A 21,710-nucleotide genomic window follows, 5' to 3' on the forward strand; every position below is an offset into this window, starting at 1 on the left:
TTAACACTAATATGTCTCAAAGTGGTACAATATGGAACATTTTATACATATACGTAGGGATGGGTATCGAAAACCGGTTCTTGTTGAGAACCGGTTCCCACTGTTTCAATTCCTTGGAATTGTTTGCCATTTTTGCAAACGATTCCCTTATCGATTCCAGTCGCCCCAAATGACGTCACCACGTTGCGGAGCGTCATTTACCTGGCAGGAAACATGGCGGCTCAAACGCTAAAAAGTTTGGTTATACTTTACGAGAACGGATGACAACAGGGCAACTTGCAATACTTGCAAAGTAGATATTTCATTTGAGGGAGGAAACACTACAAATATACAAAAGCATTTGCTCACAAAACACACGATAATCTTAAATGAATGTCATGTTTTTAATTCCGCTCCGGACTCGTGAATCTCAACCCAGCAGCAGTGGTAACGTTTGCACGTCCTCTCCTGTTAATGCAGCAGGTAAATAATCAACTAACAGTGCATATTATGTTAGCGCGATCTGCCTTTTTACAAAATCTGCCATTACTGTGCATTTAGGTGACCATGATGAGAGAGACAGACAGAGTCTGGCTCAGATGCTGGCAGTTCTCACTGCAGTCTACCGTTAGCGTCTCCTTTCAGGCCAGGATAGACGAATGTCACCGCGCAGTGACTCAGTTTGTGGTCAAAGGTTTGCACCCATTTGCCACAGCAGATGCCCCCGATTTTCGGTAAGTGAATGTGTTTAATTGTAGGCAGGGACATTACTGGATATTCTTGTGTAATTGCTACAGAATAAGTTATGTTATACTTTGTTATTGCTACAGAAGAATATTTATTTTATTATTTTACATTTACAATTTTTTTTCCTGGGGACCCTGTGACACCCCATTGAAGAGCCGTAGGCTGGATCTCTTAAGATCTCACTGTTGGGTTTGTAAGGCCATGTTATTCCTAAATTTCTATCTTGTTCAAAGAGAAGATATAAAACAAAGATCTAAGCTAATTGACCTTAGTGTTCTCCTTTTTTTTAAAAAAATAATCGATAAGAGAATCGATAAAGAATCGAATCGTTAAACAGAATCGAAAATGGAATCGGAATCGTGAAAATCTTATCAATACCCATCCCTACATATACGTAATAGTTATTACTTTGATGGCAACTAAATTATTTTTTACAGTGTAATCATCAGGCGAGAATTTCTGCCTGTTGTATCATTTGGTTTATAACATGACACAAAATGCAAAACTGCACTATTTTGTCAGTTTTCTTCAGTAGATTAGAGTTGGCTAGCAAAAAATTTAAACAAGTATCCTTAATATCACTCCGTATGAGTCCATATATGCATCACGGTGAGCTTGTTCACCTGCTAAAGTTAGCACATAGCTCAAAATTATTCAGCCTTAAACACATCATGAAATATTTTTGAGACTCTTACTCCTCTTGGAAGAAAAAGTGAGAGAAGTGTGATTATTTCTTTGTCCTTGAGTTGGAAAATTAAATTTCCCTTCTTACCTTTTCTATAACCTGTTGCTGCACAGCAAAACAGATTTTCTTTCTGGGCCTGAGTTGTTTTCTTAAAGGGGCTCAAAACATGAAATGGATAGATGAGGAAAGAAATAAAGATAGAGACAGGTGTAGTTGAAGAGATGGAGAGATGAATAGAAGATGGGGAGTGGGGTGAAAGGGGAAATGGAAAGATGGATAGAAAGATGGCTGCATGATTAGGTGGGTGGGTGGTTGTAGGGGGGGGGGGCACTGAAGTTAGTGGCATCTATAAATAGGTGAATGAATGGATACCTGGCTCGTTGCTGGCTGAATGAGTGGATGGATGGATGAATGGATGGATGGGTGGAGAGATGAAAAGCCTTGAGGTGAGGAGAGATTTTAAAAGATGAATGAATACCGAGCAGTTCACTCTCTGCACTTCTCCATTTTCTTTCTTTCCCCCAGCTCTCGCTCTCTTTTCTCTGGGTCTCTGTCTCGCTCTGTCATTGTTTCTCTCTCTGTTATGGACTCTCTCCCCTCCTCGCTCTCCCTCTCTTATTCTGACCAGATGAGTAATAGCTGTGATGCTGTGGCTTGACTGATTAATGCACTCAAAGAACCGAGGGAGGTGGAGCACAACAAACAGACGGGGAAGGGAGGAAAAAAGAGGAAGAGAAAAGATCTCAGAGAGAAGCCTGAAGAAGAGTTAGCGAGAATGAACGTGTGCGTCAGCATGGAAATTTTAATGCTGCCATTCGGGCTGCTGCATCAAGTTGTGTGATTCTTTCTCCTCATCAGTGAAAGTGTTCTCTCTTTTTAATTTTAGAAAAATCATGCTCGGTGGTACTGTATGCCCAATTAACCAGCAGTGGGATTCTTGTGAGGGAATGAATTGATAATAAACAGAAAGTGAAAGAGTAAAAACACACAAACACACACACACAGGTAAGGCAAAGTTAGAAATAAGTTACTATTTTTTTTTTTAAATTTTGGGTTGATGAGGCTGAAGATTGAAGTGAATACTGATCTACTTTTTTTGGTTAGTTTTTTCTGTTACTTCTCACTTACTAATTAGCAAAAAAAACAACAACTACTATGTCTTGATTGTTTTTACTCTCATAGAGCGAGGCACTTCTGCCCGTTTTTGCAATATTAATATTAGCAAGTATTAATGAGTCATGAACAAGATTTCTGAAACAAAGTCAGCCTTTATGTCTTAAATAAAGCAGGAAAACTTCTTTGATGATAAATGCCCCTTCTTTATTTGTCACATGCATAGTTATACAAGTATAACACACAGTGAAATGTAACCTGACACGCTCCTCGACTTGTGCAAAAATGGGGGTGGGGTGGGGGTGGGGGGGTAGAGGAAGAACATTATATATATATATATATATATATACATTAGGTGAATGTGCAGTAGTAGCATGTACGCAGCAAGCAGGTGAATTTTGTACATAAAGTGAATCTGACTATTTTACAGAATAGACGATATAAACCTTGATAAGTGAATCAAGGTACACAACTGCAATATCCTTCATAATTTTGCCAAGTTGCAGTATTAGAGTATGCATTTTGCACAAAACACATTTTGCATCCCTGAAAAACCAGAAACATTGATTTCACTGTGATTATGTGACTTAAATTTGGATGCTTCATCAGATCTTAAACTTGTGCAATGAGAAAACATCAATTGCTCACTGTACCCCAAGCTTCATGCATTTGTATGTATGTATGTAAATATGTTGTGTTCCATCATGCCGTTGTCGGACTGTGCTTGGTTACAGCACAATGTAACTGCAGGAGTTGTCACAGTGGTCAGTGGTCAGAAATGGACTTCTAAAAATAGAAGCCATGCTGGAAGTGTGACAGTGCTGCCCAAGGTGACTACCTTAAAGGGTAGACTAGCCAAATTTAAATTGGATAGGATTTTTGCTTTTTATGAGCAGGGTTATAGGATAGCTAGAGGTGTGACATATTTGTGAATATGTCACTGGCAACAAATATATACCTTCGACAAACTCACATTCATATTGTTTTGTTTGTGTGCTCATCTTGACAGACATGGCTTGAAGCTGTTTACCTTGTCGACAATGAGAACCAGTGAGACATGAAGCACATGCTGGAAATTAACTGGAACATAAATAACAGTTGATGAGAGTTGCTAAAGTTGAAAGGAAAACATAACAGCTGAGGACTCTCAGAAAAATTATGGTTCTTAAATGGTTCTTCAGATGTCTTCATGGTTCTTTAAAGAACCATCATATGTCAAAGAACCTTTTTATTTTGTAGATGGTTCTTTAGCTATTACAAATGGTTCTTTAAAAACAAAAGGTTCTTCATCCTTAGCTATCTAAGTTTGATGGTGTAAAATGGCATAAATATTTATTCACTATAATGAGGGTGTGAATTATACTGTGCGTTTTGTTTGTGTGCATCTGTGTGCGAAGGGGGAGGGCGGGTTACCTGGCAATTAACTGTTAAGAGCAGATGGTAGGAAACTGAATATTCAAATAAAAGTTAGAAATACTTGCTTAAAAATATACTGGTGGCAGGGGTGGTGGCCAAAGCCTAAAGACCCTACCCCCAACACCCCTAACCCCGCAAACCCACTGATCACAAATAATGTGGTAATAGAATATGGAATTTATTATTAAGATGTTTATGATTATGGTGAGTGAACAAACAGTAGACACAATACACACATCCAAATATTGTACTTTAGTTTTAAATTTTAGTAAAGTATTACTATTTTCTGCTTCAAGGCATTACTTTTGAGATTATTATACAGAAAATGATTATGCTGAAAATATAGCATAATGATAATACTAGCTATTGTATTGTACAACAGAATGTCAATGTAATGAACACACCAACACACTTACTTAGTTTTTACAAAGCACACTCCTTAGGTAAAGGATCTCAGTAGTTGTTTATCACTGAGCAATTTGTTAATATGTGTTTCAAGCTAAATAAATGAGAGAGAGAGAGAGAGAGAGTGACATTAGAACATGTCAAACTATGGCAGCCTCTCGAAAGAGAGGGGGGGTCAGTCGTTGGGATGCGCATGCGCAGACAGATTGCGCGACCGGCGGGCCTTGAACTTTGTAACGGTGTGTTCACACCGAACGCGATAGACGCGAGCGAAAACGCCCCAAACAGCCCTAATTTGACGCGTGCACATTCGCACCTCGACGCGTGTCCAAGAAAAATCCATCGCGCCTCAAAATTGATGCGTGTGAACCGGAAATGTGGGAGGAATGTGGGTGGAAGTTGTGCCAGACCGGTATCTTTGCTAGATGGCAGCTGTCAAGCTAGCGCTTGAAGAGAGAGTCTCCCTCCTAAGGGAAAAAACTATTTCTCACGGCCGGTGACAGCGAAGTGGATAACAGTCTTGAGTACCTACTGGTCTTTGACGCTCTGGATTCTGGGACTGTTGGAAAAGGTAAAACATTTTCATTAAAACCTTTTTAATGTTTTGTTTTTGTTACACGTCATTGTAGCTTGCTGTTAATGTTGTGCTAACAATAACAGTTAGCTATGTTAGATACGTTAGCCGTTGACGTTAACGCAATTTAGTATACAGAACTGTTTTCCTAACAAAACCACTGTTATAATTAAGTGAAGGTGCTGCCATCTAATTTGAACCTTTGGCCTCTAAAATATGTGGTTCAATTGCCTGCTGTGTACATAACGTAATGTCAGCTAGACCGAAATTAAAATTTATAATATCGTTAAAGTCATTAAAATGGCGCCTGAAGCTTGTTGTGATGTGAATTGTGTGTCTGCTCTAGTAACTCAGAAATTCAGTAGAGCGGAGCCGTATGTTAAATACTCACATCAGCCTGTACTTTGGATTCTGTAAGAGCTGTATAAAATACAGCTATGCATAGGTGTTTTGAATAAATAGAAATGTGACACATGAGAAGGTGTGTCTTTGACTGTTCCTGTATAACTTCTTTTCGGACTAGTTAACAAGTTATGCTCCAGTCATTTGATGTTACCAAGATGCATGTCCTTTTGTAATATAGTTACATTTTCTTTGTACATTTCATTTATCCACCATCATACATTAAGCCAAGAAGAGGTCATTATACTAACAAGAGGTATCAACACTGGGCCAAAGTTCAGCACGTGGTTAAAGTTTGTAATCCAGCCAGGGTGTAAATATCACTCAGCTGCCAGTCGTAGAGCTGAAGCAGGCAGCATCAACACATAAATCTACTCTACCCGGCTTAAATCACAAGACCACCTCTGACCGAAAAGCTGTAGATTTTTCTTGTATGGACAAATTAATTCAGATTCGCACTAATTCTTTTCACAGCTCCAACAAAATGAGGAAGAGGAGGGGGAGGAAAAACAATTAGATTGAATTACAAATGGATGGAAGTTGAGGACAAGGAGAAGGAAGCTTAGGATGAGGAGGCAGAGAAGCAGCAGGAGCATCTTTAGTGATATCTATGATGTCATTGAGGTTTGTTTCATTAATATGGTCCTCTCACAAAGAAAGATGACTTGTTTTAGTTAACCTACTTCCTGTATTAAATAGTGATTTGCAAAACGTGGAAAACCACAGAGCAGGCGCATATAGTGCATCTGCAGGTAAATGAACATCAAATCTCTCAGACTAAAATCTGTATTATACTTTTAGTCTTATCATCCTTATGATAAAACCCATGTCAGCCATTGGTTTATGGACTTTGTATTTTGAAGCCTCAACATTTGTTTTATTGCTATTGCTATGTTGTTTTTTGTTAGCCTTTTGGGACCATATTAGGATGAGGGATCAGAATCTTTAGCGTGGATCCATAAGATTTGTACAGCAGATCCAAGTTGTGCCTTGAAAACAGGAACGTTGTCTGCATAGAGGAGAACTTTAATAGCAGGCTTGTACAAAGTGAGGCTGTGGGGCAATCATGGCTCAAGAGTTGGGCGTTCGTCTTGTAATGGGAAGGTTGCCGGTTCGAGTCTCGGCCGTTGTGTCCCTGGGCAAGACACTTCACCCACTGCCTACTGGTGGTGGTCAGAGGGCCCGGTGGCGCCAGTGTCCGGCAGCCTCGCCTCTGTCAGCTTTGGGGTCCTTAGGGACTAGTAAAGTGCTATACTAATACAGGCCATTCTAATGTGTTGTTATCACTTTCTGATGTTTTATTAATTAAACAATACATGTTGTGTTATCTATAGATATAGTATTTATTTATATTTATTTATAGTATAGTAAAAAAAATAATTATTACTGTTTAAATGACTAATATGTGACATGTATTAGTAGTGATGTTGTGCTGAAGGTTAAAATGCCCTTTTATCTTTTGGTATACTACGAAATGGCAATAAACCATTAATATATGTCTATGCTGTACTCTTTGCAGAACCATTTCAAAAAAGGTTCTTTAAAAGTGTTTTTTAAAAGAACCATTTGAAGGACCTTTTTGAAAATGGTTCTTTGAAAAACCTATAAAGGTGCCCCAAAGAACCATTTCTTCATGGTTCTTTGGGGCACATTTAAAGGTTCTTCAATGAACCACTGAAAGAAATGGTTCTTCAAAGAACCATTGTTTGAAAGGTTCTTTGTGGCACCAAAAAAGGTTCTTCTATGGCATCAGTCTAAAGAACCACTTTTGGTTCCAGTTGGCACCTTTATTTTTCTGACCTCCAAACTCCAAAATTTAGATTATCAGAAATGTATACCTCTGACATATAATTTATATGAGATATTTAACTCACAGTGTAGTACTAACTATGCAAACAATAAATTAATGAGCAAATATAATAAATATACCAATAGTTCAGTTTTGTTGGGTTAAGGGAACACTAAGAGGAAGCCTCACCACATATGTGTTGACAGTTATTGGAAATTTCTTGTGAGAAAAGGCACTTCTAGAAAAACAAGCGTTTAAATCAAAACCTGAAACTGTCAGTTCATCCTTTTGTTTTCATCCAATACCTGCATGCAAATTTAAATGTAGTGTTTTCTTACTCTCTTCCTCTGTTTTATTGCTTACCTTGTTTTTCTTGATACTCAATAAACCATCTTGAGACACCAGTAAGCATATTTTTGAGGTTAGAATCTAAATCTAAATCGAATCTAAGTTAAAAGCCTTTTTTTTTTTTATCAGAAAAGAACAAAAGATTGAAGTTTTGGAAGGGGATCATTCAGAGGAAATTGTAGGCTAACATCAGAAGGGCCAGCCTTTCCTGAATAGGAAAAAGTATATTTTAGATGGAAACAAATCTGCAAATTATTCAAGGTGATGAGTGATAGATATTAGAATGAAAAAGCACTAAAACGGTTATGTGCTACCTTGTGTCAAAGGATAATTTTTAGAGCTAGTCATTTGGCTGTGAGTGTTTCAGTACATGCATGTGTCTGTATTTGTAGGTTCGTGCATAAGTTTCCAACCTAGCCTTCTGGCCTCATGGTGGCAGGGACAGGTGTTCTAGAACAAAGATATGGTTACGTTTCTACACACAACGAATCACCGAAGAAAAAAAAAAGCATATACAAAGTGATGGAAAATTGGAGTAAATTTCTTTCATTCCTTTTTTTTTTTCTATTGGCTTCATTTTTCTTTATTCCTCTGTCCTATCGATCCAAGGCTCCCCTACCTCTTTGTCTTTCACCCTCTTTCATCAGATGATTCTGTTTCACATGCGTTGGTTTCACTCAGAGCACCCGTTAACTGTTAACCTTCATACTCTAACTCTACAGATCCATCATCACACTGGGTATGTGTGAGCATATAGAATAAGTGCTTACAGTAGATTCTTTCAAAGACAGTCATGTTGTTATAAACCACTTGGTGGCACTGTGGTACTGGAGCCAGACAATAGTCATTTTTTTCTGTATTACAAATTTTTGCTGTCTTAATGAAGGTCCACAAAATTAATGTAAGCTGTGAGAGAGACAGGAAGAGCAAGTGTGTGAAGAAGGCAGGGAATCTGAGTTGGGAGATGGATAACTAAAAGTGGAATAGGGAAGCTCTGGCATGGTGAGATCTGTTGTATCCACAGCCATGCATAGAGAGCAGGGATAGAGGAGAGATGAGGCATTTTGCATCATAGCTTAAGCCTCATTTCCATGCCTAAACCCTGCTACCTCTTTTACAATACAAAGGATGCTGAGATGTGGGGTGATATAACATAACAGCAGCACATAACCATGACTACCCGCTTTCAAAATGTCAAGTCTCTAATATGAGCATGCACTAAAACTCCTTTTTATGGCAGATATTGCAGATTTTCAGATGCAGTACCCTGCAATTAACTGTCATTCCCTCTGTCTCAATTCCAAAGAGATGAAAATGGTGATAATCATTCTCCATTAATACTTATCGCATTCGTGATCAGTGAGCAAGATTTCATGAAAAAAAAAAAGAAGCTCAAATTAAAGTTTTGCTTTTTTAGTCTGTATTTATCTATGGAAAGTTGAGCAAGTAAGACAGTGTTTCTGTTTGTAAAAGCTGCCAGAGTGTACAGCTCACATAGCATTTTCCAACACTTATCCGTTATCTCTAAATAGCCACAGTATATGGGTAATGCTGCAATTTCAGTTGCTTCAGTAGATCCAGTTTTCATCGTTGTAGATGAATGACAATGAGAACTGTATGTCTTAAAACACTGTGTGGTGCCATCCTTTACATCACTACTTAGATGTAATCAGAAATAAATGTATCAAATATGATAAAGCTGTGTTGGGCTATCAGTAGAACTTGCTATTTCAGATAATTTGTGCAGGCAATGCTTAATTGTTGTACATTTCAATAGACATGTAGTATTCATATAAAGATATTATAGCTTATATTAAAGCTGTGGAACAAAAAGTATGAACTAAAAGACCTTTTGTAGATTTAATTGAATACTTTGGTGATCATCTTATGTGGGCTTTTCACCAGTTACCCATCTTAGAAAATAGAGTATGTGGTAATTTGAGAACTTGTTGATGAAGTATTGAGAAAGAGTAATATGAAAATTTATTCAATTTTATGCCATGTTAAATTTATTTTAACCAATGGTGTGTGGATTAAGGGGAACTTGCCTTTGTGTGTGATGTTAGATATTGCAGCAATGACAGTAATACTTACAAATATGCACAATTTTCCCAGTGATGACCCCAATGAAAAACTTTTTTTTTCTTTTGGCAATTTTCTTTCATGAATTTGAATTATCTAGAAGACCAAAAAAGTTTAAATTCATTCTAATAAGCATTATTTTTACAATACTTTTTCAAATTTAATACACAGATTTTGCCATTTTCAAAGCAGTTGATTATTTAAAAAAAATAAAATAAAAAAAAGCTTTTTAAATGAAATTTTAGGATCCTTTTTAGGGATCGATATATGCAACCCAATGTCAATGGCAAAGTGTCCACCGTATCCATTTCATGCTTTGCCTCTCAAAAGTGTAAAATGGACATGCATGCAGAAGTTGCAGTCCCAGCAGGGGTAGGTATGAATTACATCCCTGGGTCCTCCAACGCTAGAAACTAAGCTAGGTGGCTAATATGTATTTACATGTAAATGTGTCAGTAATGTCTGTTTAAACACGTTACCATGTTTATTCTGATATTGGCTTGAAATAAAATAAATTCCTCTGCTGGTTCTGCAGCTTATTACAACTTACTGCATGCGCATCCATTTCACGCCTTGGAGAGGAAAAGTACGAAATGTACACAGTCCCACATAGCAAGCAGGTCTGGCCCGGATCTGGTATCAAGCCGGCACAGCTGGCTGACTTCTGGCATGACAAGAGACGTATGTCATCCAGATATGGGCCAGGCCTGGCAGAGACGGCATTGTCTATGTGATGGCATGCCATATCTGGCTCAATTGTGGTTTGGTTTATGTGGCCCAGGCCCATAGAAAACAAGGTCTGGCCTGGATCTGGCATCAAGCTGGCACTTCTGACTGACTGGCGTCATGGCAGGGTGTATGTCAACCAGATGTGGGCCAGATCTGGCAATGATAGCACTATTTATGTTCCTATTTTCCCATTTTATTTAGAAGACCCAAATGCCATGTTGCAGTACTCTACTGCTATGGTAGCCAACGTTTGAAATGCAGGTTTGACAGGTTTGTGAGTGCACACTTTATCCAAACTAGTGACGGTTTACTCATCTTTGCCACCGGGTGGCTGTAGCTCACCAGGTAGAGCAGATCACCTACTGATTGGAAAGTTAGTGGTTCGATCCCTGTCTCCTCCAGTCTGCATGTCGAGAGTAGGGGTGGTTACCATGGCACCGGTTCTGACATAAACGGTAGTAACCAGACCGAAAAGCAGCGCACATTTCAGTGCTTTTTTTTCCTGAGATGTGATACACTTCAGATTCTAGCCAAACATTTTACGTTTCCAAGCTTTCATTAGGCAAGCTTTCATATAATTTCTTGAAGTTACCTTTAGGAATAGTTGTCCAGGCTTCTTAAATGATTTCCAAAGCTCTTCTTTAGAAGTTCAAGATGAGACACTGCTTTGGTAATGTTGAAGTCCAGGCTCAGAAGAGGCCACTTCATGACTGATAATGTTCCATTGTGTATTTTTTCTATCCAGCTATGCTGCACTGGCAGCGTGTTTCTGTCATGTTAAAAAACAAAGTTGTTGTCAGTCAAGTGATTTTCAGAGGGTATTACATTATGGATCACAATTTTACTGTACTTTTCAGTATAATTGAGAGAGAGATATAGCCTTTATTTGTCAGTTGCAGGTCTTTTGCCCACAACCGAGATGACAGACCTTGCCGACCGTACATACAATACACAAACATCCCATTGGGGAGACAGGTCAGGCTAGGCAGCGAGGAAAAAAACATTGAAATGTGTAACACAAAAGGATAATACAGGAATGCACAGATATCAACACACCATAGCACAATAAACACAGACAAGCAACATGGGGAAGAGTTCCAGTGTGTACATCTGATCTGGGACAGCTGCAATCTTTAGACTGCGCCTCCAACTGACCCGATGTCCACATCAGAGGGGAGGTAAGCGTTGGAGGTGACGTTGGATCCGGGGTAGGGAGGGTGATGCATCAGTGAGTGCTTATCAGTATCAGTATCAGTATATGTATGTGTGTGCGTGTCCATAGTTCAGCTGAGACAGTGTCCTTCGCCCTGCCAGGCTAAGTAAACAGTCTTCCAGCCAACCCAGGTGGCCTTGCATGGAATGGGAAGGAACAGACTAAACACAGTCGTTATCAGGGTGTTTTGTACAGCTCCGGCCTTGCAGCTGGCGCCGAGAGGGTATCCGCATGAAGTGGTGGTATTTTTTTTACTTTAGTGCGAACAGCTCATATGAATTTCAAAGCAGTTCTACAGTCCAACACTGGTCTCTCAATCTCCCGTTGGAGAGCTGCGAGCTTCGCCATACTTGCGTTCTGTGATGTTGTCATTTCTTGTGCTCAAGGAGCCGATTCTGAGAACTCACGGCAGTGTGCCTCCCCGAGATGTCATCCAATTTTGCGCCCAGAGATGTTATTCCGGGCTAGCCTTCCGAGATGTATCCAGTCTGCAGTCAGAGATCTTATTCTGAGTATTCACAGCAGCCGTAGCCTCTCCAAGATCTTATCCGTGCTGACTCAATGAGCCCATTTTGAGAAACTCACACCTCTCCCATCGTTCCAATCCCAGCGGGCAGCCTTGTGGGGGTTTGAACAGCTGGTTCCGCTTTCTTAATTCTTCGATAAGTCAGGGCCAAGCCAGCTCCGATCAGCCAGAACCCTGTTACCATGGTTCCGAATAGGTAGATATGAGATATGACTCAGGCTCACCCGAGCCCAGACTTCTTGTTGAGAAAGGGGTGTCAATTGCATTTAGGGACCAGTTGATCCAATCCATAATTCCTCTTTTAGGTTTTAGAGAACAGACTATGAGAGAATGTTCCAGGGAAAATACAAAAAAACCCCCACAAGACTAGACAAGGACATAAGCAGGGAAGATAAGGGAGAGGAGAAAAAGTGCGTCCGCCTCCTCCGAGAGCCAAAGAAGGCTCCATCAATTTGACAAGATATTCAACACCACTGGCTGAGATTCAGCCCAAAACAATGACAGAGCCTACTGTGTTGCACAGATGGTTAAATATACTCACCGTTGTCTTTCCTGACCTCTGATGTATATATTGACATTGATTTGAACCAAAATGTTCAAATTTAGATTCTTTATTTCACAGATCCGTTGCCACTGATACTGATTTTCTATTCAGTTTCCAATATGGTACACGTGTGGCCTTATGTAGTAAACAAAAAAGTGCGAAATAATTGAAAACATGTTTTCTATTTTAGATTCTTCAAAATAGCCACCCTTTGCTTTGATTATTGCTTTGCACACTCTTCGCATTCCTTTGATGAGCTTCACGAGGTAGTCACCTGAAGTGCTTTTCCAACACGAAGGAGTCTTGAAGGAGTTCCCAGAGATGCTGAGTACTCTTTGGGACTTGTGCCTTCACTCTGTGGTCCATTCATCCCAAACCATATCAATTGGGTTTAGGTCAGGTGACTGTGGAGGCCAGACCATCTGGTGCAGCACACCATCCCTCTCCTTCTTGGTCAAATAGCCCCAACACAGCCTGAAAGTTTGTTTGGGAGCAGTATCCTGTTGAAAAATAAATGTAAACCAGATGAGATGGCATGTCGCTGGAGGATGCTGGTTCAGTGTGCCTTCAGTTTTGAATAAATCCCCAACAGTGTCACCAGCAAAGCACCCACACACAATTACAAGCAAAACATCCTCACACCATCACATGCTCCATCCTCCATGTTTCATGGTGGGAATCATGCATCCATTCATCCTTTCTGTGTCACACAAAGACACGACGGGTGGAACCAAAGATCTCAAATGTGGACCCATCAGACCAATGCACAGATTTCCACTGGTCTAATGTCCATTCCTTGTGATTCTTGTCCCAAATAAATCTCTTCTGCTTGTTCTGTTTCTTTAGTAGTGATTTCATAGGAGCTATTTGACCATATAGGCCTGATTTGTGCAATCTCCACTGAACAGTTGATGTAGAGATGTGTCTGCTGCTGGAACTCTGGCATTTATCTGGGCTCTAATCTGAGGTGCTGTTAACTTGTGATTTCTGAGGCTGGCGACTCGGATGAATTTATCCTTAGCAGCAGAGGTGACTCTTGGTCTTCCTTTCCTGGGGTGGTCCTCATGTGAGCTGGTTTCGTCGTAGCGCTCGATGATTTTTAGCGCTGCACTCAAATTACTTTCAAAGTTGTAGCAATTTTCTGGACTGAGTGACCTTCAGTTTCAGTAATTATGGACTGTAGTTTCTCCTTACTTAGCTGACTGGTTCTTGCCATAATATGAATTCTAACAGTTGTCAAATAAGGCTGTCAGCTATGTAACAACCTGACTTCTGCACAACATAACTGATGGTCCCATCCCCATTAAGAATTCCACAAATGAACCCTGATATGGCACACCTGTGAAGTGTAAATCATTTCAGGTGACTACATCATAAACCAGGGTGGCAACTTGGAGGAATCTAAAATACAAGACATATTTGGAGTTATTTATCAGTTTTTCTCTTTGCTAAATAATTCCATATGTCTTCCTTCCATATTTGATGTCTTCAGTATGTATCGATAATGTAGAAAGTAGTAAAAATAAATAAAAACCATTAAATAAGATGGCCAGATCAATCTCTCAGATCCTGTGTTAGGTCATTGCTGGATTTTTCCCTATTTCTTAAGGGCATGACATTAAGATTCTTTTCATCTAGTATGGATAGCTGTTTTAGGCCTACCAGTTCTTCCTGTGTCTTCCACTTGTCCAGTTTACACAGATTTTTAAGGACATATTGCACACCATGTCTAGACATACTCCACACCAAGTATTTAGCTGTAAAGCCTTGTTCAGCTAATAGCCTTGTGAATATCACCTTGTTGGTGCAATAATACTATTTTGTGCTTGTAAAACTGGAAAAATGTGTTTTTATGACTAATTGGTAGTAACAGTACAGTAAGTGCCTAAAGATAGAATTTAACTAGATACTGTAACTTCCACAGGTAACACATACAGGTATATGTTGTCTATGTGCATGACAAGCTTATTAAATTCAAAGCTGCCACTAAAGACACACTCTTCATACAACAACCCCACATGCAGTCACTTTTGGGATGTTTTATTTCCAGCTTCACCTATAGAATTTATCCCTCTCCATATATACCAATTACATATAAAACACTGATGAATCACATTAGGGCAATGTAGACTAGAACATTAATCATGTGTAAGGCAATCACAGATAATTTATGGCTTCTCCTGTGTTTCTAAATGATCTCTCTCCTGTCCCTGATTGATCCATTATTTGGTCGTAAGCAGAAACATGTTCGCCACATCAATCAAATGATTAATCACAAATAATTGCCCTGACAGCTGAACATAATATACTCTATAGTGTGTGTGTGTGTGTGTGTGTGTGTGTGTGTGTGTGTGTGTGTTATGTGTGTGGAGTGGAGGGTTAAATACAGTACAGTGGAGAGAGGAAGGTGAGTTGTATTTTTGTGGTTCTTAACTCTCATAGAGACTGTGTATTGTTTACAGTTCTTTGAAACTCATTCACAGTGTAAAAGTCCTTGCACTGACAAGTCAAGCATGAATACTGCTTTTCTTTTGTAGGCATACAAAATCAATATTATATTAATGTGTGCAATACAAATGGTTGCTTATGGTAACAAGCCCATAACAAATGATCATCTGAGTACAGTTGTCATCAGTGCTACACAGCATTTTAGTGCTTTCTGGTCAGGCAATTGGAGTTCTAATGGATTCCACATCCTTAGCACTGGGATCCACAGATGGGTCATCCAAAAATCTTGTGCCGTTAGAGTGTCTAGGTCATTTCCTGTTTGTGAGAGGAGTTCCAGATTTCCATCCTCTGGGATGGAGTTTCTAGCACCTCACCTACTGCTCATTCCAGGGAAATAAGCAGGAGGGTTTTTAAACCAGCACCGCCTGCCACTCTCCACCAGTTTGTCCTGCTACCATTGGTGGTAACTCTGCCTCCTTGTGTTAAGCTTCATGCTTGTCTTTCCCATGTTTAACGTTGCCTCCCTGTTTGCAGTTCCATCAGATTCACTACTCTTCAGCGCTGGTCCTGTTCAGTTCAACTACTACAGTCAACTACAAACGGAAGGTTTCATACTCACTGCGCTCACTTGCCTCCCCTCCTGCCTGTCATGACTCTCTTGGATTTGCTGTCTGGACTTCCCAGAACTGGACCATCTCCTCTCATCATGCTGACCCCCTACAAGACACTCCCACTGACACGCCCTCCAAGGCTAATTGGTCTTCATCCACAAGTAAGCACACCCCACTGCAATACCTGCTCACTTCTAGCCATTCTCTCGTCTTCCTGCTTGTCTTCCTCTGTTACAGAGTTTCCCGTTCCGTCGCTCTCCTTGTGTTGTTGTCATGTTCGAATGTTTCTCCATCCTTGACCTTCCTTGGCTCCGGGTCTCCTGTTTGTGTTTTCAGTTTCAAGCCATCCCATATGGAAAAGAAATAGTAAAAACTTGTATAAGATGTGGCCTACTTCATATAGTGAATCATGTAAGGCTTATATGATTTACTTATGAAAATGGCCACTTTCTCATTACTTTCAAATATTGTTTTAGTAAGTATCCAAAACATACAAGTTTCATTTATATGATTTTTCAAGGGATCTTATATCTGTTTTTACTCTTGTATGCTTTTCATACAAGTTTCATACTAGACAGACACAAACTTTATAAGATTTATATATATCTTTTCCATATGGGATGTTCTAGTTTGAGTTTGCCTTTTTTTAAAAATAAATTCTAAATAGTTTACACGTGTAATGAGTCTGCTTTCGGGTACACATCGCACACCGACACCCAGTTCTTGACATATGCAGCCAATCACTTGTGGTTATCATAATACTCAGTACTCAAGGAAAATACTTGACATTCAATAAAATATTGGATATCACAGGTGTAATTATTAACATAATTTTAAGATGTACATATGAAAAATATTTTATGATTCTCTTAGGGGTTGCCAAAAAACAAAAAAGACAAAAAATTTTAGGTATTCTGAGGTAATGTATTGTTTCTTGGGATTTGGCTCGACATTTTCTTTGGTTTTCTTGTAGAGTTGGTCTAAGTGCTGAAAGACTTTTTTTAGTTTCAGTCTGGGACTTAATAGAACCATATCACTTCTTAGACAGAATTAGGGGTGGAGAGTGTTCCCAGAGGAAAGATTAGTGATTTCAGCAGACTTCAGTGGGCATGTAGGTGCAGGGAACAGAAGTGACAAGGAAGAGTTGGGTTGCATGACTAGGCGAAAAGCAGGATGACAGATGGTGGGGAATTTGCGAAAAGGGTAGAAATGGTTGTGGTGAAGACATTTTTTATGAATTGGGAGGTACAAAGGGAGACTTATAAGAGTGGAGAAAGGTGCACATAGGTTTGACTTTGGACATTAAGAAGAGAAAGTGAGTGTAAAACAGAGGAAAGCATTAAGTGGGGGATGTCGAAGAAGGAAGAATTTTGAGTTTAGGAAGAAGTGACACAGACTCTGGGTAGTAGGGAAGAGTTACCAGACCACTGGAGAAGTCCAGGTTGGACAACTACAGATGTGATTTGCTTTTTGGCATATGGCATTTGTGTTGATGGAGGAGTATATAGTATAGTGAAGGTCAGAGGGAGTCGCACAATGTCTTTGTGGAGCTAGAGAAAGCATTTGATAGGGTGCCAAGAGAAGAACAGTAGTACTCTACGAGGAAGTCAGAAGTGGCAGTATGTGAGGTTGGTGCAGGACATGTATACAGACAATTAGACAGTGGTGAGGTGTGCAATAGAAATTATAGATAGGTTCAAGGTGGGGCTGAGATTACATCAAGAATTACTCCTAAACCTCTTTTTTTGTGATGAATAGACTGACAGATGAGGTCAAGGAAGAATTTATTAGGATTTATTTCTTTATAGTTGATTGTGATGCTTGCAGAAAACATTGTAATCTGTAGAGAGAGTAGGGAACAATTTGAAGAGAGACTGGAGAAGTGGAGCTATGCACTGGAGAAAAGAGGAATAAAAGCCAGTTGAGACAAGACAGAAACCTTCTATGTGAATAAGAGGGAGAAAGGTGGAAAGGTGAACATCACAAGCATAAATAGTAGAGGTGGGGATCACCATACATCCCACGATACGATATTATCACAATACTTAACGCACAATACGATATTATTGCAATTTTTAAAAATATTTTGCGATATTCAGATTCTGTACATAAAGGTAAACTTTATCAATATTCATTTTATCTAATATCAAAGTCCCACTATCAGTCTTTCTCTCATTTCAGTCAGTTTTATTGTTGACAAACTGAATGGTTTGTATTACAGTCTAGTCCAACTTAACTGAGTGCAACCATCTGGTACATCTGAACTATGCAATTTATGAAAACTATGCAGCCCATTCAGCAACTGAAGAATTTGAAAGTAAATTAAAACAAAATATAATTTTACATTAAATAAAAAAGTTTTAAACTTAATTAAAATAAAACATGTCTTAAATTAAAATAAGTAAACTGTCATGTTGCTGCCAAAAAAAAAAAGTTAAACACATTTGGACAGTGAAGGAATGTCAGGATTCTTGCTCAGAAAAAGGAGCTGATCAACATGCTCTGAAGTCAGAGCATGTTCCATTCCACAAAAACCTTTTTTGTAACAAAATATTGATTTCTGCTGTCCCTGTATCGATACATTATTAGCAAACAAAATATCACGATACTACACAGTATCGATTTTTTCCCCCACCCCTAATAAATAGTGAAGCTAGATGACTTTTTAATACCTGGGGTCAACCATCCAAAGCAACGGACAGTGGACAGAGGAGGTGAAGAAGAGTTTGCAGGCATGATGCAGTGGGTCAACACAACTATCAGTGTGATTTGTGATGGAGGGAAGAAGAAGATAACAAATTTTAGACAAATATTGTTTTAGCCTTTTAAATTTAGGCCATCCATTATAACATCACAGACTTGCAGGACTGATAAATGTCTACATTCCACATTAGCATTGTCATTTTATTATTAATTATAGCCGTTACGATATTAGACACCTAATGTAACTATTGGATAAGATTGCCATCAGATGTGCCTTTATTTCTACAGGTGTTAACACAGTGGATGGATCTGCATGTTTGATTTCGCAAAGATTTTATGTGCTACCAATTACTAATGCTGTTGTTGGTCCCAAGCCAGTACCAGCATTAGGAGTACACTAGCTTGTGAGTCTCTGAGGCTGTGTTTGCTGCTACTGAGTAATTGCTAATAATTTAGCGGCTAACATTAACATGTGCACCAGCCAAGTTAATATGCATGATGATTTATCCTCTATATACTTTTGGAAATTCCTCTTAAGTGTTGTGGACATCAACTACTTAGACATGATATCCAAGTACACAGCTGCTAGTAAGGCTGTGTCCCTGCGTGTCTACAATGGTGCTATAGGAAGTTATGTACCAGCTGGAGGATTCAAAGATAGCACTGTTTATATCAATACTGTCACAAATGAGTTGTGTATCTAATCTGATAGCAATTTTTAGTATTGATTAGCATCTGAAAATCAATTTCTTGACAACCCCAGTTGTAGGAAGTGCCCATATTTATGGAATTGTACTATAATTAGCTTTCCATGCTCATCAGAAAACCTTTTCTGGGACTGTTCTAGGCGTACCTTTTGTCTGTTGAAGCTGCCTGCAAATGTAAAAACATAAAAATGAAGTTGATAGATACTAATTAATAATATAAGTATTAAATGCAACTACCCTAGTTGGGCATTGGCAGTACTTGATTGTAATGGAAAACGAGTCGAGCTGAGTCGTACCACTTCTAGTTGCATCAAATCGATCCGAGTAGGTAAAAGGGCTGTAGAGACTGACAATCACTCAGTCTTACATTCACACATATGACCAGTTTAGAATCACCAAGTAACCTTACATTCAAGTATTCAGCTTTCATTCAAGACTGTGGGAGGAAGCCATACAGACATGGGGAGAACATACAAATTCCACAGACCAGGGCCTCGGCCAGCCAGTATATTGAAAAGACTGTGTTGCTGTAAGGTGATAGTATTAACTATGGTAAAAAAAAAAAAAATGGACTCGTTCTTATATAGCGCTTTTCTACTCTTCTGAGCACTCAAAGCGCTTTACACAACTTGTGTATTCACCCATTCACACCCATTCGCACAAGCACATTTCTCTAGGTGCTTTCTAGATAACATTCACACACATTCATACTCCGATGGATGCATCGGAGAGCAATTTGGGGGTAGTATCTTGCCCAAGGATATTTGGCATGCAGACTAGGGGAAGCCAGGAATCGAACCACCAACCTTCCAATCAGTAGATGACCTGCTCTACCACCTGAGCTACAGCCACCCCACATATTGCATCACCACACTGGCCAGCTGAAGAAGATGCATAGATGGATTGATAGGCATAATCTGGGCTCATCCTCATAAAATTTACAATACATCTGTTTTGTTGAATTTTAATGTTATGTTGTTTAATCTAAAACCTTTTGAAGCTGGAAGGTGAAGTAAAGCAAAAGAACTTTATATGAACTTACAAATAGGTAGGAAAACAAGATATTAGTCACAACCGGGAAAAGTTCAAAACAAATTCAAGAAAATGAAAAACGTAATGGGAAAAACAGGTTTACAAATACAATAGAACTAAGATGCAGGTGGAGTGAAAATGAGGCAGACAATCAAAATCAGCGGAAACAAAGACAGGACATAAAACCAATTAAAATACACAAGAAAGTGATGAGCGAAATAAAAGAGGAAATGAGTAAAACAGAAATGCAAATAACACGATGATAGATAAGAAAAATCTACAAAAATATATATTTTTTAAAAGATGCAAAAAAAAACCCCAACAAAACTGTTGTGATAGAAGAATTATTATTATTCCTATTATTATTATTCCTTATTCCTCCCACTTGTCTCCCTTTTTACCAGATTCTCAGTATTTAACTGTCTCAAAATTTCATAGCAGATATCCTCATCCCGCTTACCCAAAGTTTTTTCTCTGTCATCTAACTGCCTTCACAGCCTCTCTTTCTTTCTTTTCTGCTACTGTTCTGCACCTGCATGCTCACCATCTTCAGCTCTTCTTTCCATTCATGTCTGTCAGGCAATTACCATCTCCATGCCTCCTATCTATTGATTTCTCTTCTCCCTGTGTTTATCACTTTCCTCTTCCTTTCTCTCTTGCTCTAATATCTATTCATACTTCTGGGTTTATGCCTCACTGTCTTTGGGCTTTCCTTTTCTTCATCTGTCCATGTCTTTTGTAGGGTGTTTTTACACAGTAACCACCCCTGCTATTCTGTCTTACTCCATCTCTTCTCTGTTTTCAGTTTTCATTTTTTTGCCTCCCACTAACCCTTCCACCCGTAAACCCACAAAGCCCCACCCTAGCCCTGTCTTTGTGAGGTCTCCATAGACATTAGCTGTCTCCATTCTGCCTGACTGAGCTAAATTATTCCACAATAAGTCACTGGGCTAATTCACTAGCATAATCACCTCATGCATTTGAAATTTAAATGATTTCATGAGCACCCGCACTGCTCTCTCATTAAAGAATCCCTCTCAAGACTCAGACAAGCAGGTAGGAGTGCACAGGAAAGGAAAGTACAACTTTTACCTGTGTGTGTGTGTGTGATGGCTTCACATATTGAATCTGAGAGTAAGTGCGTCAATGTCTATGCATGTATTTGTGTGAGTGCTTCCTCATTTGTGTTAAGTTGGAGAGGCGATTTTTTTTTTAGACTGAAAAGCAGCTAATTAATCAATTATTATACTTCCTGAATAACTGGTGTTGGATGTTTCTTTTTGACCTACAAGGTCAGTTTATAGCTGTATTATGAACATGTCCTTCAGTTGACAACACTTCACAGGGCTCCTGGAGACAGTATGACTGAATGTAAACTCATGGGAGTTCTAGAACTGAGTAGTATGTCAACGTGGCGACAGACAGCCAGAAAGCACGAGACTGGCAGGAACATGCACCTATCCAGACACATACAAATAAGCAAGTTGTATTTATAAATGTGAAATCAAAAATATAGAAAAATATATATGGCTCACTTTTGTATTAATCGAATAGTAATCACACTATTATTAGACATTTTTTTATGGATTAGGGCAACAATGTGGAGCCAGACAGTGAAATAGAGAAAAATAAACATAAAATTTTCAAAAATAAACTG

The 21,710-nt window shown here is 39.0% G+C and overlaps 1 protein-coding gene and 1 long non-coding RNA gene across 5 annotated transcripts in view; both read left to right on the forward strand.

Annotated features, from left to right (window-relative positions):
• LOC146516269 (uncharacterized) overlaps nt 1-21,710 on the forward strand; it is a 274,115-nt gene that overhangs the window by 165,198 nt on the left and 87,207 nt on the right. The gene's annotated exons all lie outside the window — the stretch shown is intronic.
• LOC146516270 (uncharacterized) overlaps nt 4,337-21,710 on the forward strand; it is a 92,170-nt gene continuing 74,796 nt past the window's right edge. For 3 of the 4 annotated variants that reach the window (XR_014874632.1, XM_085163425.1, XM_085163427.1), the window contains exons 1-3: nt 4,337-4,916; nt 5,796-5,945; nt 15,535-15,772. Coding sequence is in view for 3 of the 4 variants with exons in the window: in XM_085163425.1 (XP_085019551.1) it covers nt 5,889-5,945; nt 15,535-15,772 (295 nt within the window). In the remaining variant the exon portion in view is untranslated. Of the gene's footprint in view, nt 4,917-5,795; nt 5,946-15,534; nt 15,773-15,848; nt 21,702-21,710 lie in introns of those variants that run through there. The other variant, XM_085163424.1, reaches the window with a different exon arrangement.

This window comes from Neolamprologus multifasciatus, chromosome 6, assembly GCF_963576455.1.
Source record: "Neolamprologus multifasciatus chromosome 6, fNeoMul1.2, whole genome shotgun sequence".
Taxonomy (NCBI): Eukaryota; Metazoa; Chordata; class Actinopteri; order Cichliformes; family Cichlidae; genus Neolamprologus; species Neolamprologus multifasciatus.